This window comes from Protomyctophum bolini (assembly GCF_963924005.1).
Source record: "Protomyctophum bolini genome assembly, chromosome: 1".
Taxonomy (NCBI): domain Eukaryota; kingdom Metazoa; phylum Chordata; class Actinopteri; order Myctophiformes; family Myctophidae; genus Protomyctophum; species Protomyctophum bolini.
The window spans coordinates 29852336-29867706 of NC_137862.1; the positions used below are offsets into that span (position 1 = coordinate 29852336).

General features: G+C 43.9%; 1 protein-coding gene across 1 annotated transcript; it reads left to right on the top strand.

Annotated features, from left to right (window-relative positions):
* Positions 1 to 552: 552 nt before the first annotated feature.
* On the top strand, positions 553 to 15332 carry LOC308319982 (voltage-gated potassium channel regulatory subunit KCNG4-like; the record flags this gene model as incomplete). The annotated part of the gene is made up of 3 exons (XM_080770243.1): positions 553 to 589; positions 8427 to 9294; positions 14514 to 15332. The coding sequence occupies exons 2-3, from the start codon at positions 8521 to 8523 to the stop codon at positions 15330 to 15332; spliced, it is 1593 nt and encodes a 530-aa protein (XP_080626369.1). The 5' UTR covers positions 553 to 589; positions 8427 to 8520.
* Between the last annotated feature and the right edge of the window lie 39 nt (positions 15333 to 15371).

Consider the following 15371-nt stretch of genomic DNA (forward strand, 5'->3'; position numbering starts at 1 on the left):
CTATACAGTTCAAAATAAAGTACTAAGACTTGTTTACATCAGGGTCCTCCATTTTCAATTCATCAGACAGACAATCTAGACAGACAGACAGACAGACAGACAGACAGACAGACAGAGAGAATGACTACTGCATGGAGGGAGAAAACTCAGACAAGAGAGGGAGACGCACAAGGAGAGGTGGAGGAGGATCATGTATAGTAGGCTAGTAGTAAATTAGGAAGACAACACCGTTAGATAATCCAATGTATTGCCTTCATGTGAGGGGCGCGCCTGCACGGCACGGGCACGGCGCCGCCTGACGCGAACCAATGGAAACTAACTGGACATTAAGTTGATGGATGCACAACTCTGCAAACGGACAATATGCGAACATACCTGATTGACAACACGGAAACTTGGCATCTTTTTCTGCGAAGTTTTTTCCTTTTTACAAAATAATTTTAGGGACAACTCAGTCCTTTTGAACCAATGAATCAAGGAGATATATTGTATAGCCTATCTATCCAGCCTATTGCAGAGCAAGAAATGACAATTAAGCGGCCAGAAAGATGACAAAACAACAAACACATAACCGCCTGGTCAAATTAAGGTGAGTCAAAAACCCTGCGAGAATAATTCGAGGTTGTGTTCAAATAAAATATTGTAATTACAACAAGCAGCTTCAAAGCTAGCAGACCTATTTTAACTTACATCTCCGATAGGGAATTTGATACAAAACACTTAATATTCAGTAGGCCAGCTACCCTTAATTAAAACAAGTGATACTTCCGTGTGAAATCAATCCTCCTTTACCTTTAGTGACTCAAAGCCTCTGAAGTTTTGAATTTGAACGAAAAGGACGTTATTTGGCCTAGTTTATGAGTCTATAATCATACGAGTTTATACATGCAACAATTATTTATTATGAGACTATTTAAAAAATAGCGAAAATATTATTATTTTATATACTTTCAAAAATAATTTGTCATCATTTATAAAATATTCATATAATGACAACATAGTTACATATGCAAAAAATGCGGACATCGGGGATGTGGTTAATAATCCACCCACCACCGATATGGTCTAAAGATAGCCTATAGTAACCTGACTCTGCCAGATGGGGGCGGTATTGGGCAAGCTGTGAAACAAATTTGTGTAGCAATTAAGCTTCTTGGATCAATTTACAATTTACAATTTAGGCATTTAGCAGACGCTCTTAATCCAGAGCGACTTACATTAAGCAAGAACAAAAGCATGGGAATACATCACATAAAAACATTCATCATGAAACATGCGTAAGCTAAGAAAGTAACAGGATCTGGCAGCGTCAGGTTAAGCCTATAGGCTTAAGTGTAATTCTTTATGGTGTCGTCCACTCACAGTTAACAGTCTTTGTATTGAGTTGTGCTTGAAATGTATTGTAATTCTGCAAACTGATATAAACACTTCAATCAATCAATCTCTATAGGCCAGTCAATCTAAGCTAAAAAAGGAGGGGAGAGAACGGATAGTGGAAGTGAACGGAACACTGTCCCCCCCCCCCTCCCAGTGAGCTGTGGCGTCCCACAAGGAAGCATACCTTTACTGTTCCTTATATATGTAAACAACATGACTTCAGCTTGTGACTGCAACTTGTTCCTGTTCGCAGATGACTCAGCACTGCTGGTCTCGGACAGGAACAAATTGCAGGTTGAAAAGACCCTCAGCTCTGAACTCGGTAGAATCTGCACCTGGCTCGCTGATAACAAACTATCCTTACACCTGGGAAAAACTGAATCCATTCTCTTCGGATCAAATAGTAATCTCAAAAAGGCAGATGGCTTCTTGGGTAGAGTGGGTGAAGATATTATCACACGGAAGGATAAAATTACCTACCTAGGTTCCATCCTGGAGGCCAATCTTTCCGGTGATAAGATGGCCACGAACTTAATCAAAAAAGTCAATCAAAGAACAAGATTCCTCTACAGGATCTCCTCACTGGTCAACAGGAGCCCTCGTACAAGGTTTCTTTGACTATGCATCCACCTCTTGGTACCACAGCACCTCAAAGGCCCTTAAAACAAGGCTCCAGACCTCCCAAAACAAACTGGTCAGGCTCCTACTTGGCCTCACCCCCCGAACCCACCTCACCCCTGCCCACTTTGACAGGCTGGGATGGCTTAGGGTCGACGACAGAGTACAGCATCTTGCAATGGGTCTGGTCCACAATATTCGATACACCACAAGATACCCATGTACCTGTCTAAATACTTCCTTAATGTAAACGTCCACACCCACAACACCAGAGGGAGTGCAACAAACAATGTACAACCCAGATTCGGCACCAACAAGGGACTAAATTCTTTTCGCTCCTATGCCACCAAAATGTGGAACGCCCTACCAACAGTCATTAAGACATGTGAATCCCTTGACTCCTTCAAAACTGCTCTCAAAGGGCACCTACGGATGGCTGCAATTCGAAACTGGCCTCTGTAAAAGCTGATTTTTTATCTGGATTGTACTATGTTTTTGTATGGACGTGGTGATGGGTGCCTGCACATGTGCACACATGGCATCAACGCATGGTGTTGTGTGCAGGCGCCCTACACTCTTTCTTTCCCCCCCCTTTTTCCCCTCACTGTATATGTATTTTCCCCCTTTTTGCTTCATATCTGATGAATTCCTGTTCTGTTCTTTAACTGCATAGAAGTGTCTATTTGTTTGTCTCTAAAAGTTTTGATGAATTGAACAATGTGGACCCTGTTGTAAACAAGTGTAAGGCTTAATTGGGTCGTCCACTCACAGTTAACAGTCTTTGTATTGAGTTTGTGCTTGAAATGTACTGTAATTCTGAAAACTGTTAATACATATTTCAATCAATCAATAGCAAAGGAATCAGAATCATGAAAAACCCCTAGCTTGACATGTCACATGTCAATGCTACTTAAAGCATAATAATTACATTTTGACATGTTTTGCCTTATAGGCTATAGATAAATGGTACCCCAACTTTCAACCCCTGAATTTACCATTATGTGTGTGTACCCCATAGCGATAATTTGATCGGCTATAGGGCTTAAAAAGTGAGGACAGAAAATTGAGGACGCCAAAAGTGATTGGCCAGAATCAGAATGTCATGATGTATGATGATAAGATGATAAGATAAAAGATGCCTCACTTCACACGAGTGTGATCATGATGTTGTTTTGGATGACCCTATAAGGATCATACAAATCCTTGAACGATTACTATTGCATTTTATTTTGGGTCAAACCTTATTAGATTTCATTGACTGGCCTACTATCTTCAACCAGCAGGGGGTGGTATAGTTGTGCATACTGTGCACAGTAGGCGCTTAGAGTAGAAGGTGAGCATAAATAGCCATGTTAATGTTGATAAAGTAGTCACTAGCCAGTAACAGTAAAGTAGTTACACCTCCTTTCATTTCCTCCAAATTTAATTTGGTAAAAAATGGTCTAAACCTCAGATCAAATGTCTGGCTACAGTGTGTAGTACCAGCCTTCAAATCTGAGGGGGGTGTCTCACTTTCTTTGGCCCAGAGTAGTGAATTGACCTGCAGTCCAGCTAGAGTCTAGACCAGGGGTGTCGAACTCAACTTGGGGCGAGGGCCGCATTGGTCAAAAGGTCACTTGATGGGGGCCACAACCAGTTGCGGACGCACGCTCGATGTATCAGTCAGTCACTGCAATATCTATCTATCTATCTATCTATGCTCAGACCGAGCCAGTCAGCCAGCAAGCCACACACATAGTGCTCAGACCCAGCCAGCCAGCCAGCCAGCCACACACATAGTGCTCAGACCCAGCCAGCCACACACATAGCACCACTAAAAAATCTTCAAAAAAGAAGGCTACTGGAGATTGGAGAACCTGATTTGGACATGATCTGATGCAGGACAATGTCACTATGACAGAAAGAGAAGATGGGTCTAGACAAGTTCCTTTGAGAAGTTTCAAAAGGATCATCTTAAATGTACAGTCCAACATTGCAATTTGCACAACATTGCACATGTTCGGATGTGGCCTTTCTACTGGCCCATATATTTTTATTGCAATGTGACAATGTAGTATTGAAGTGTAATTATGTTTCTGCCTCTTGGCCAGTTCCCACCTGAAAAAGAGACACAGGGCTGTATTTTGCGTGTCTTAAGTACCAGGTCTTATTCCCTAACTTGAGTAAACTAAAGACCTGGAGGCGTGATCAATACTCTTTGGCCACTCAGAATAGCCAAATGGCATTGATCACGCCTCCAGGTCTTTAGTTTACTCAAGTTAGGGAATAAGACCTGGTACTTAAGACACGCAAAATACAGGCCTCAGTCTCAATGTGTTTTTACTGGTTAAATAAATAAATAAAAAGTTGTCCAGTTATCCTGCAACAAATACTACATGGGTTGCAAATATTGACATTATACCGTTATTTAGTGATACTGTGCCTGGATATTGTGAAAACAATCTAATTCTAGGCCACAACCTTGTGACCTGAAACTCACATAGTGTCAGTCCTGAACTTGACACCACTGGCTGGTTGCTGAACCCGAGATCTAGTTTAGACGTGTATAATACAAAACTAAAACTGATGTCCAAACGTTGACTTCGTTTTAAATGAAAGGGTATTTATTTACCATCACTTCAGCAGGTTAAACGTACATTTAGCGTAAATCGACAGTCTTTGCTCTCGCAATTCAGTCAAATTGTTTGCCTCCTCCTTTACCTCAGCAACACAGTCTGTGCCGTGTTGCCCACTTCCTCATATAGACAAGGTAAGGCCAACACCTTGACTGTGACGTCAATTATAGAAATGAAATGTATAGAAAAGAAGTGTATAGAAAATAAATGGCTCTTACACAACCACTTCAGTCAGGACAACTCATGAATGGATTAAACTATTTTGAATGAACATAAAATGGGCAGTATAGGCCTGTATAGCGCCCATGGCCAACATTCATTATTGGTTTGACGGTGAATGGATCTGCACTCGAGCGACGGTGTGTATCGATAAATGTGCGTATGTATTGTCTGTGTTCATGTCAAGGACAAGATGCAGGTTTGTCATGCAGGTGTTCAAGAATGTCAATGTATTTACCAACCATTTAATAAATAGTTACCTTATCGATTTTAGATCATGGAATCGTATCACCATGAATATCGTCCATGTATCGTGATAGTATCATATCGCTGTTAAAATGTATCGTTACATCCATACTAAATGCAGATCTAGGATAATTCAATTTCGTTGTCTTAATGTAAATGTCTACAACCAAGCTGTATAAGGACCTGAGAGACAAGGCAAGAAGGGCATTCTATGCCATCAAAAGAAAAATCAAAATAGACATCCCAATTAAAACCTGGCTTAAAATACTGGACTCTGTGATAGAACCAATTGCCCTGCGAGATCTGAGGACCATTAGCAAACCATGACCTTGAAAAATGTGATAAACACCAAACCGAGACCCTACACACAGCATTCTGCAAATCCATTCTCCGGACCCAGCGAAAAACACCAAATAATGGCCCTAAACAGATAATACACAGTGGCAGAATACCTGAGCACCGTAACCGACCCAAAACAAAGACAAATCTTAACTTGGTACAGACTCACTGAGCACAGTCTTGTGTAGCAAGTGGCGCAATGGGCAACTAATAAGAGGTTGGCATTTGGTAAAGGGATTGACTGTGTATAAACCAGGTTCGGAGAAGGAGCTCAATGTGTGAATGAAAACCAATGAAATAAGGGAGGCAGAAACTGGAGTTAAAGGGCAACTGAAATATTATTATTATATCAAAAACAGAACTTAAACAACTTTGAACATTTATAGAAAATAATAAACACAAAATGGGGGCCCTTTAAAGGTGGTGACTCTCAGTCCATGTTGAGTTCCTAACTAGGGGAAATTCAGTCTTTCTCCAGTGGGGAGAACTGTGTTACCACATTTGTGGAGGGAGGGGGGCGTCGAGGTCCGGTCAGCTCGCCAGGTCCAGGGACCAGCCGGTACCAGAACCATCCAATGGGTTTCCTTTCAAGGACACAAAAACTTGACCTGCAAGGCCAGGTGCCTAAATCAGTCTTTTGTTTCAAAAGTCATTGTTGTACAACTTTAAATAAAAAACTATTAAATGAATAAAGAGTTCGATGTGATCAGCATCGAATCTTTAATCATTTTTCTAATAAGTCTATATCTTTACATGCATGCTTTTAGAAAATAAAATTCAAAGTATTTTATAATATAATATATCTATCTAATAATTCTAACAATGTCTGAATCACTCCCACTTTTCACACAGGCATGGACCATAATTATATGGAGGTCTTAACGGAGCCCTTTTTCCCATTTGACACATTAATGATTAATAATGAATTTATTAGTGAATTAACCTCGCACCTCCGTCCCTTAGCGACACCTGCATCACAGGCCACCGTCCTCACCGTTACCCCACTGGCATGCTTCCTCTAGCTACCGCCGCAACACAACAAAATGTGCCCTATACAATTTGGCGCCGCTGACTGTGTGTGTGTTGCATCCTTTGGTCGTCTTCTCCTGCTAAACTACACGGTTTGCACAAATCTCACCATGCACAGCAGCGACAGCTAGCCTGTCCACACATGGACCACTACTTTGCATTCATATTCATGTCATATTTACAGTACTACGGCCTTCACAGTGACCGGGATAATTCCAACCCCCTCAGGCCAGGAGGCGGTGTGTGTGTGTGTGTGTGTGTGTGCGTGTGCGGACGGTAAACAGTCAGCAACACGTTAAATTTCTACTTCTACTAAAGAAAGAGGCAGCGATGGAGCCATAAGTCCATATCCATACATTCGGGGACATAAATTGCACAAAATACTTTTAAACATGACGCCAGCAGGCTGCTACATCCTCCTAGCTGTTGTGTGCTAAGCTACATCATCAACACGGCAATGACCAGGGTTGCCACATTGACTGAGAGGGAAACAAGCAACCAGGTCTATGAAAATGTTAACAGGCCAGATAAAGTCAGAAAATCCGAAAATAAATCTAGAATAAGCAACAATATTGCTGACTGTCAAACATCATTGTCCAATGTTGTTTTAGAGCAGTGGTTCTCAAACATTTTCATGTCATGGACCACTAATATTATATATATATATATATATATATATATATATATATATATATATATAAAATATATATATATTTACTATATATATATTTGCTGTTCATATATTCAGAAAGGGTAAGGACTAGTATATATAATTATATAACATGATATATATATATATATATATAATAAATCAAAATTCAAGGTGTTTTATAATATAATTATATAACATGATATATATTATAATAGAATTCATCAATATTAATTATTAAACCAAAAGTTCAAATATAAATCATAAAGCAAATGCTTTCAAAATAAACAAACAGTTAACCAGTTGATCCAAGTTAAGACACCAAGCCTATATGACTCACCGAAGAGTAACCAAGGATTGTGACAGTGAACAGGAACCTGCTGCTGCTGCTGCTGCTGCTGCTGCTGCTGCTGCTGCTGCTGCTGCTGCTGCTGCTGCTGCCAAAACATTTCGGCCATCTTGCATAGGTGGGAGTGGGGAGTGTAGGAACTAGGAACTGATGTCACCTTTATACTGCCTTGATTGACAGTTGACATGGGTTGCCATTTGCAGGTTGCCATGTTGGCTGGGTTACACTTGCGATGGAGAAAGGCCATCATAGGCAGACCTGTATCCCGAGAGAAGACAGACTATGCACCCACTGCACACTAAATGAAGTGGAAACCGAGCTACACTTCCTAACCATCTGCCCATTGTACCAAGACATCAGAGACACATACTTCCCACTTATTATAATCACCCACAGAGATTTTGAAAACATGACTAATGACAAAAAACTCCCATATCTGCTGGGCGAAGTACAACAATGCGCAAACACAGCAGCAAGATTGCACTGCTGTGATAGAAGGATATCAAATGGAACATAACCACCCTAAAGACTAATCATTGTGTGTATTCCTTCACTATCTGCATCGAGTGATCTTGTAGAAATTGATTTATTGAAGATTCTGACTTTCAAATGTACATCATTTTTGTTTTGATTGTATTGTTGTATTATGGTTTTTGCTTTGGCATTCCAATAAAACCCTTTGAATTGAATTGTAAATGTAAAAAAGGCCAACCGGATCCTGAATCAGGATTCATGAACCTTATGGTACAAAAACGATACACCTGGCAATGCTGACTGTTCAATTGGTTCAAATTAAACATGGTTATTATAAATCTGGCATAGTTATATATTCATGTGAGAAACATACCTATAGTTATGTATAATATCAATATGTGCGTATCTAATACTAACCCAACATTTGTAATTACATTTGTAATATTGTGTCATGTTTATTTACTTTGTTTACGTGTTAAACAGAATCAACTGTCCATTTTTGATTCAGCAGACTTCTCTGTCTTTCCTATGGATTCTTCTCATCCTGATTCAAGTTGACATAGAGAGACCAGTACTCAACCCCCGTGGGACTGCCAGCAGCAGCCATGCCCATCATCAGCAATGCCAACACCCACGACTTCGGCAACTACTCGGCGAGCGAAGACAGCAGCCTCGACCGCTTCTTCACGGAGATCCCGGAGACCGAGACCATCAAGGGCGTGTACTTCCTGCGCGCTCGGCTGCTCCCGCCCGACGTCGAGGCCTCCTCCTCACGCGCGGCCATCGACCACACCCTGCAGGCTCTCGTCAACGTGGGGGGCAACCGCTACGCGTTCCCCTGGAGCACGCTGGAGCAGTTCCCCCAGAGCCGGCTGGGACGCCTGCGCCTCTGCACCACCGCCGAGGAGAAGGCGCGGCTGTGCGACGACTACGACGAAGTCTGCCAGGAGTTCTTCTTCGACCGCAACCCTCGGGCCTTCCGGGTGATCCTCAACTTCCTGGCGGCGGGCAAACTCCGCCTGCTGCGGGAGCTGTGCGCCGTGTCGCTGCACGACGAGCTGGACTACTGGGGCGTGGACCCGGGTCACATGGAGCGATGCTGCCGGCGCCGCATGATCACCCGCGTGGAGGAGGTGGGCGAGCGCGAGCGCCAGGAGGAGGAGTGGAGGCAGAGGAGGATGGCCCTGAAGAGAGCCTCCGTCGAGAAGGCCGAGGTGGGACGCCGCAGTCTGCTCGCCACGCTCCGGGAGGTTATGGAGAACCCCGAGTCGGGCCTGGCGGGCAAGGCATTCGCCTGCCTCTCCGTGGTCATGGTGGTGGTCACCGTGGTCAGCCTGTGCATCAGCAGCATGCCAGACCTCAGAGAAGAAGAACGGAAGGTTTGTATGAAGCATGGTTGGCTGAGCGACCCCATACCGATGATTTGATTGGCTGAACAATGTATGTATTGAAAAAAGTGTATAAAAAAAGTCGCCAAAAGTGATTAGCCAAATGATGTATGATGATAAGACCCCTCACTGCACAAGTACAGTGGTGGAAAGTAACTAAGTACATTTACTTATGTACTGTACTTAAGTACAAATTTTAGGTATTTGTACTACTTGAGTATATCCAATTTCCAATACTTTTACTTCTACTCCACTACATTTCAGGTCAAAAGTGTGTACTTTTACTCTACAATTATTTCAAAACGTTAGTTACTTTGATTATTATTATTACGAAACATGCATTAAACACTTCAGTCCTATACATTTCGGCCATTTGAAAATAGCAGATCTACAAGCTCGGTGTGTTTATTTGACCCCTACATGGGCATTGGACTGTAAACCTCTGAGAGACAAATACCTGAATATTCAATAATACATGCATTGTAAAATTGTATTCATTCACTTTAATTCAATACAAAAAAAAGAAAGGAAAGAAAAAGCACATTGCTGAGCAAAATACAAGCCCATGATTCCCCGGTGAATCTAGACAATGTGTGTGTTCTGCAAAAACTGTGGGAGGAGTACCTTTGTGGATATAAATGGGGGCAAAACAATACTGTGGTTGCACACTAATTATGATATCTTCTTTCAGTAACATTAGACACCGACAAAGTAAACTCCCCTGAGGCAGATGAGAGGATATCCTACCTTAGAACAGGTTCACAGCCACCTGTGGATGTACAGTATGTTTGGCCCAGGAGGACCCACCACATTTTGTGCAGTGAAATAAGCAATACATTATCATTTTCCCTATGTGGACATTAGACTGTCTACTTGATTCTACTACAACATGAGGGGGCGAGGGGCGCTCTTATCATCGTACATCATCATGACATAACATGTCTCCATTTATTGTCAATGGGTACAGTACAGTACAGTACAGTACGTAACAGTGAAATATCTATATAATGAAACTATGCATACTATAGAGTGCTATGTCTACACAAAATGCTATCAAAGTTACATAAGTTGAGCTTTTGCATACGCCTGTAAGGTCGTCGGGTGCAGTGCACTGCAGTGCAGTGCAGTGGTTTTCAACCATTTTCATATCAAGGCCCTTTATTGTCTCCACCAGGCCGAAGGCATGGGGAGAGAGTATGTTTTGCATTCCGTCTGTCCGTCCGTGTGTGGACAACTAATCTCTGGCACCGTTGGCTTGATCGCAGCCATACTCTGCACACACACTCCCTGCCACAGTTAAACCTCTGCCCCACGGTTTTCACATTGGCCTCTTATAGCGCCACCAGGAGGCCGATTTGACAGTACACCTACAGATTTTGTTCAAACATCACGCAAATTGGTACACAGTCTCTCTAGAGCCATTCAACGAAACGGGTCTCAGATTTTTCAGACTCCATCCTGATTGGCTAAGATTGGCTTCCAAAGTTCAGTGCTCGGTTTCAAACAAAATGCCGCGAATCATGAACACATTGTGTGATTTCCGTGAAATTGTGCACGCACACTAGGCCGAGGAAGAAATGCCACTTGAACATTTTCAACTCAGCCTCATGGTGGCACTATAACTGGACGATTAGTGTTTTTACCTTATCCTCTGGAACTCTCAGCAAGACTGGCTATTTATAGCTGCTGGAGGCACCGGGCCCAGGTGCTTTCCAATCAGCCATTAGGCTGGAATGCCCCACCCATATAGGCAGAGCACTCAGCTCCATATATGGGCACAAAGGGGGGACACACGGACACACACACAGACAGACAGACATGATCTGCTAGGTCTCATAGTAAGTGCTCACTGCATTCGCTATCAACATGTCCGTACAGGCGTACACTGACAAACGTCAAACGTTTGGATCTATTTGCTACAACATCAAAAGGAGGGCAGAACTGGCCAAGTAAAGCTGGTTGAAAATGATTTTCACTGTTGAGAGAAAGTGTTTCAAAGTGTCCAAATATAACAACATATAACTATAATAACACTCCACGATCATAATCTGTGGAAACCCTTGATCCACATTCCACAGCCTGGGGCGTCCACTCCACCATCAGACCTCCAGCTTAGTTTGCTCACCTCTGATCAAAGTTAGGATCCCTTGCATGAAACTACGGTAGTAGTGACAGTCCTTGAGGGAGTTCCAAGGGGTCCCCGGCTAAATGATATAGTTTGAAGCCAAATGGACCCTTATGGGTCTGTAACTTTTGGCAGGTGCCTTCATCAGAGCATTGTATAACAAAGCTACAGTTCCCAACCACGTCCGAGTGGCGAGGGGTGGTGCTTCAGGGCTGTATTTTGGGTGTCTTAAATACCAGGTCTTATTACTTAACTTAAGACCTGGAGGCATGATCAATGCCATTTGGCTATTCTGAGTGTCCAAAGAGCATTGACCACGCCTCCAGGTCTTAAGTTAAGTAATAAGACCTGGTACTTAAGACACGAAAAATACAGCTCTCAGTGTGGGGTGGCACACTAGATTTACGCCAAGTAGTTGGCGCGGAGGCAGTATTGGCGTAGGCATCTGCATCTGGAGGGAGACTTGGCAGCACAGGCTTCTTGTCTCCATAGATCACCTGTCTCGTATATGCAAATAACTCTTGTTCTACCTCCTTCTCAAGCCAGGTCAAGGCTATCTCCACACTGTGAGAGCTGCTGCCGTGCCACCTTGTCATACACTGATGATTTTCTTTTGCCATAGAAACCTGAGTTGTCATCACAGCCTGCATAACAGTGAAGAAGATGGTGTCAGCTTCAGACTGCTCAATGCTGTTGTCCTCCATTGGTTGTTGTGTTGATAAGTTGGTGCAATGTGGGCCAACAGAGTAATCTCTGCATTCCACATTGTGTGCCAGGTCTGTGAGGTAGCTGCAACCGCTCCTTTTACTGACACTACATAGCACACAGTGTTTTGAATGCCTTAAATGTCATGTATGTGTTGGGTACATGTGTCTCACCCTGTAAATGCAGGTGTCACTCATCATCTTTAGTTGAGTATGCTGCATCATATGGGTCATTAACACAGATGAACCAGTGAGCATCACAATGGCAGGATGGATGACACCTTGTGGACATAGTCCAACCACTTGTATGTATAGTTTGGAGAGAGAACTTCAGGATGAGCTTGCTCTTCTGTGTCTTCCTGTAGCCTAAGTACCATTGGGGTTGAATAAGGCCACACATTCCTCAACAACACGATGTTCCAGCAACTCTGGGATCTTGACAAGTTGACTGTCTTCAACCAGGTTGATCACTGCTTTGAGAGCGCTTCTTTCCATTTCAGCAGCTCTTGCCTTGAGTTACTCACCGGGCTTCTCTACGCATGCATGCTTGGAAAATGTAAAATGTTTGCTCAAACTGACAGGTGCATGGAGAGATTTATTCTTACTGAACACGCGGTCCCGCAAGAAGATGTTCAACTTGTCCTCTCCTGCAGAATGGGCTGATATAAAGTCCGCAATGGGCTCATCAGAGGCAGCCATGGTTGACTGTAGGGTGCAAAGTGTGGATGAGGCCGGATTAAACGGGAATGAGTCGAACTCATCAATGCATGCATTCAGGTTCTGCACACATTTCTCATCTTCTCACATCCATTTCGGGCCACTTTCCGTGTTCTTCCTCTTGGCTTATATTTTCCAGTGACAAGAGTGTTGTGAGCCGCTCTTATGCAGTCCACATTGTTAACATTTATGGAGTGCACCAGCCGTTGCTTTTCAGTTGACTTCATTTTTCTGCTCTTGTTCATTATACATTCAACCTGGCATTCAACATGTCCCAGGCCATGTTGCAATAGGGGTTACCTGTGATGGACTGAGTGAAGTTAGTACGAAGGAAGGCAACCTTCAGCAGGGAGAGCTGTCAGCATTGCCCAGAAGTCAGGCAGACACCTCCCATACTTATTGTTGTCGTATGCTACCATCCACGGCAGCATATCACGCAGAGAGCGGACTATTCCCAGTTGCAGATATGGACTGCATGCACATTCTGCATTAGCACACCTGTCATGGACAGGAAGTCCCTTCAGTAGTCTGCAGATTCCACAGAACATTGAAACTGTTCACAATTGGAGACAGGGACATTGGAGCAACAAGGGTCGCTCACACACACACACACACACACACACACACACACACACACACACACACACACACACACACACACACACACACACACACACACATACAGTACATATTGCAGTGTTGTGTTAGGCTGTAACATGTAACATACCCTGAAGAAAACAGTTGGGCTAAAAGGTATATGTGCGGCCTTTGATGTCTCTAGTCTAGAAGACTACATTTTGCCATGGGCCGGCCGCCGGCACCACTACAAGGACTGGTGTGCGCCGCCTGTAACATCTTGTTTGTCCTAGTGATAACATGCCACTCTACTTTTCAATGTGTTCACTATACCAAATATGTCTCCGTACAGCTTGTCACTTTGGTTGAACTGTAATAATGGCAATCTTTTCTTACAGTATTTACAGTAGTACAGTATTTCTTACAGTATATATCCTTGTTATAACTTGCCCCAGGCAGTCAGAAAGATGGAGAGAAGTATAGGGTGTGCCACCTGGCAGAGATTTATTGGCTTAGTCTAAAGTTGAAAACATGCCAGTCAGATGAGGCGTGTGATTATCAGTTGTAATGACAAAGTGATTCCTTTTTTTACAGGTGAGATGAAGCTGCATTTTGTGTTGTGTTCCTTTAATCAGTTAACCCCTATACTTCTTTGACAGGCATCCCTCAGGGGTCTATTCTGGGGTCCTTCTATGCCCAAAAAAGGGTTGTTAGGCATGAGGGGGACGATATGAAAATGTCATGTCAAGATTATTGTGGCCAAAATCATTCTGATTAGCGTGATAATCAATACATCAAACTATGCTTAAAACTGTTAAAATACCACTTTTGTTAACCACTAGAACCCCAGCATGCATATTCTGGAGGTAACATAAGCCAAAAATAGCTGAACTACAAGCTCACAACGCGTCGCAACGTACTGTGAGCTTGTAGATTGGCAATTTTTTGTCAAAGTTATTTGGTGTATAGAGAGAGAAAGTGGTCCATATTATTTGTAGACTGGACTCAACCAAGTTACGGTGTGCTAACAAACTACCGTATGTTAAACCTTTAATCTAATGAGTATCTCTCCCTGTCTATTTCCGCAGGGTGAATGTTCCCAGAAGTGTTACAACATGTTTGTGGTGGAGTCAGTTTGTGTGGCCTGGTTCACCTTCGAGTTTGGGCTGCGGTTCATCAATGCGCCGAGCAAGCTGGCGTTTGCTCGCAGCGCTCTCAACATCATCGACGCCATCGCCATCCTGCCCTACTACGTGTCCCTGGCCGTGGATCTCCGAGACGCGTCGCTCGAAGACCACCACAGTGCCGGTGGCGGCAGCGGACCGGGCAGAGGGTACCTGGATAAGCTGGGCCTGATCCTGCGCATGCTGCGCGCCCTGCGCATCCTCTACGTCATGCGGCTGGCTCGCCACTCGCTGGGCCTGCAGACCCTGGGGATGACCATAAAGCGAAGCATGCGGGAGTTCGGCCTGCTGCTGCTGTTCGTGTGCGTGGCGGTGGCCCTCTACTCCCCGCTGGTCCATCTGGCGGAGAGCGAGCTGGCACCGCGCACCTCTGTCCCGCCACGGCACAGCTTCAGCAGCATACCGGCCACGTACTGGTGGGCCATCATTTCCATGACCACGGTGGGCTACGGCGACATGGTCCCGCTCAGCATCCCCGGGCAGCTGGTCGCGCTGGCCAGCATCCTGAGCGGGATCCTCATCATGGCCTTCCCGGCCACCTCCATCTTCCACACGTTCTCCCGCAGCTACCAGGAGCTCAAGCAGGAATACAAAAGGCTGTGGAAGGAAGAGAAAAAGGAGGCCGACATGGTGTCCTCGATCGATCGATCGTTGTCTCCTGATGTGCCAACGGGAGACAATGATCGAGTCACATCATCCATGATTCCATCTACAGCCTTTTGATTATCTGGAAATCTGTTGTCCTCTCAGATGGCATTAACC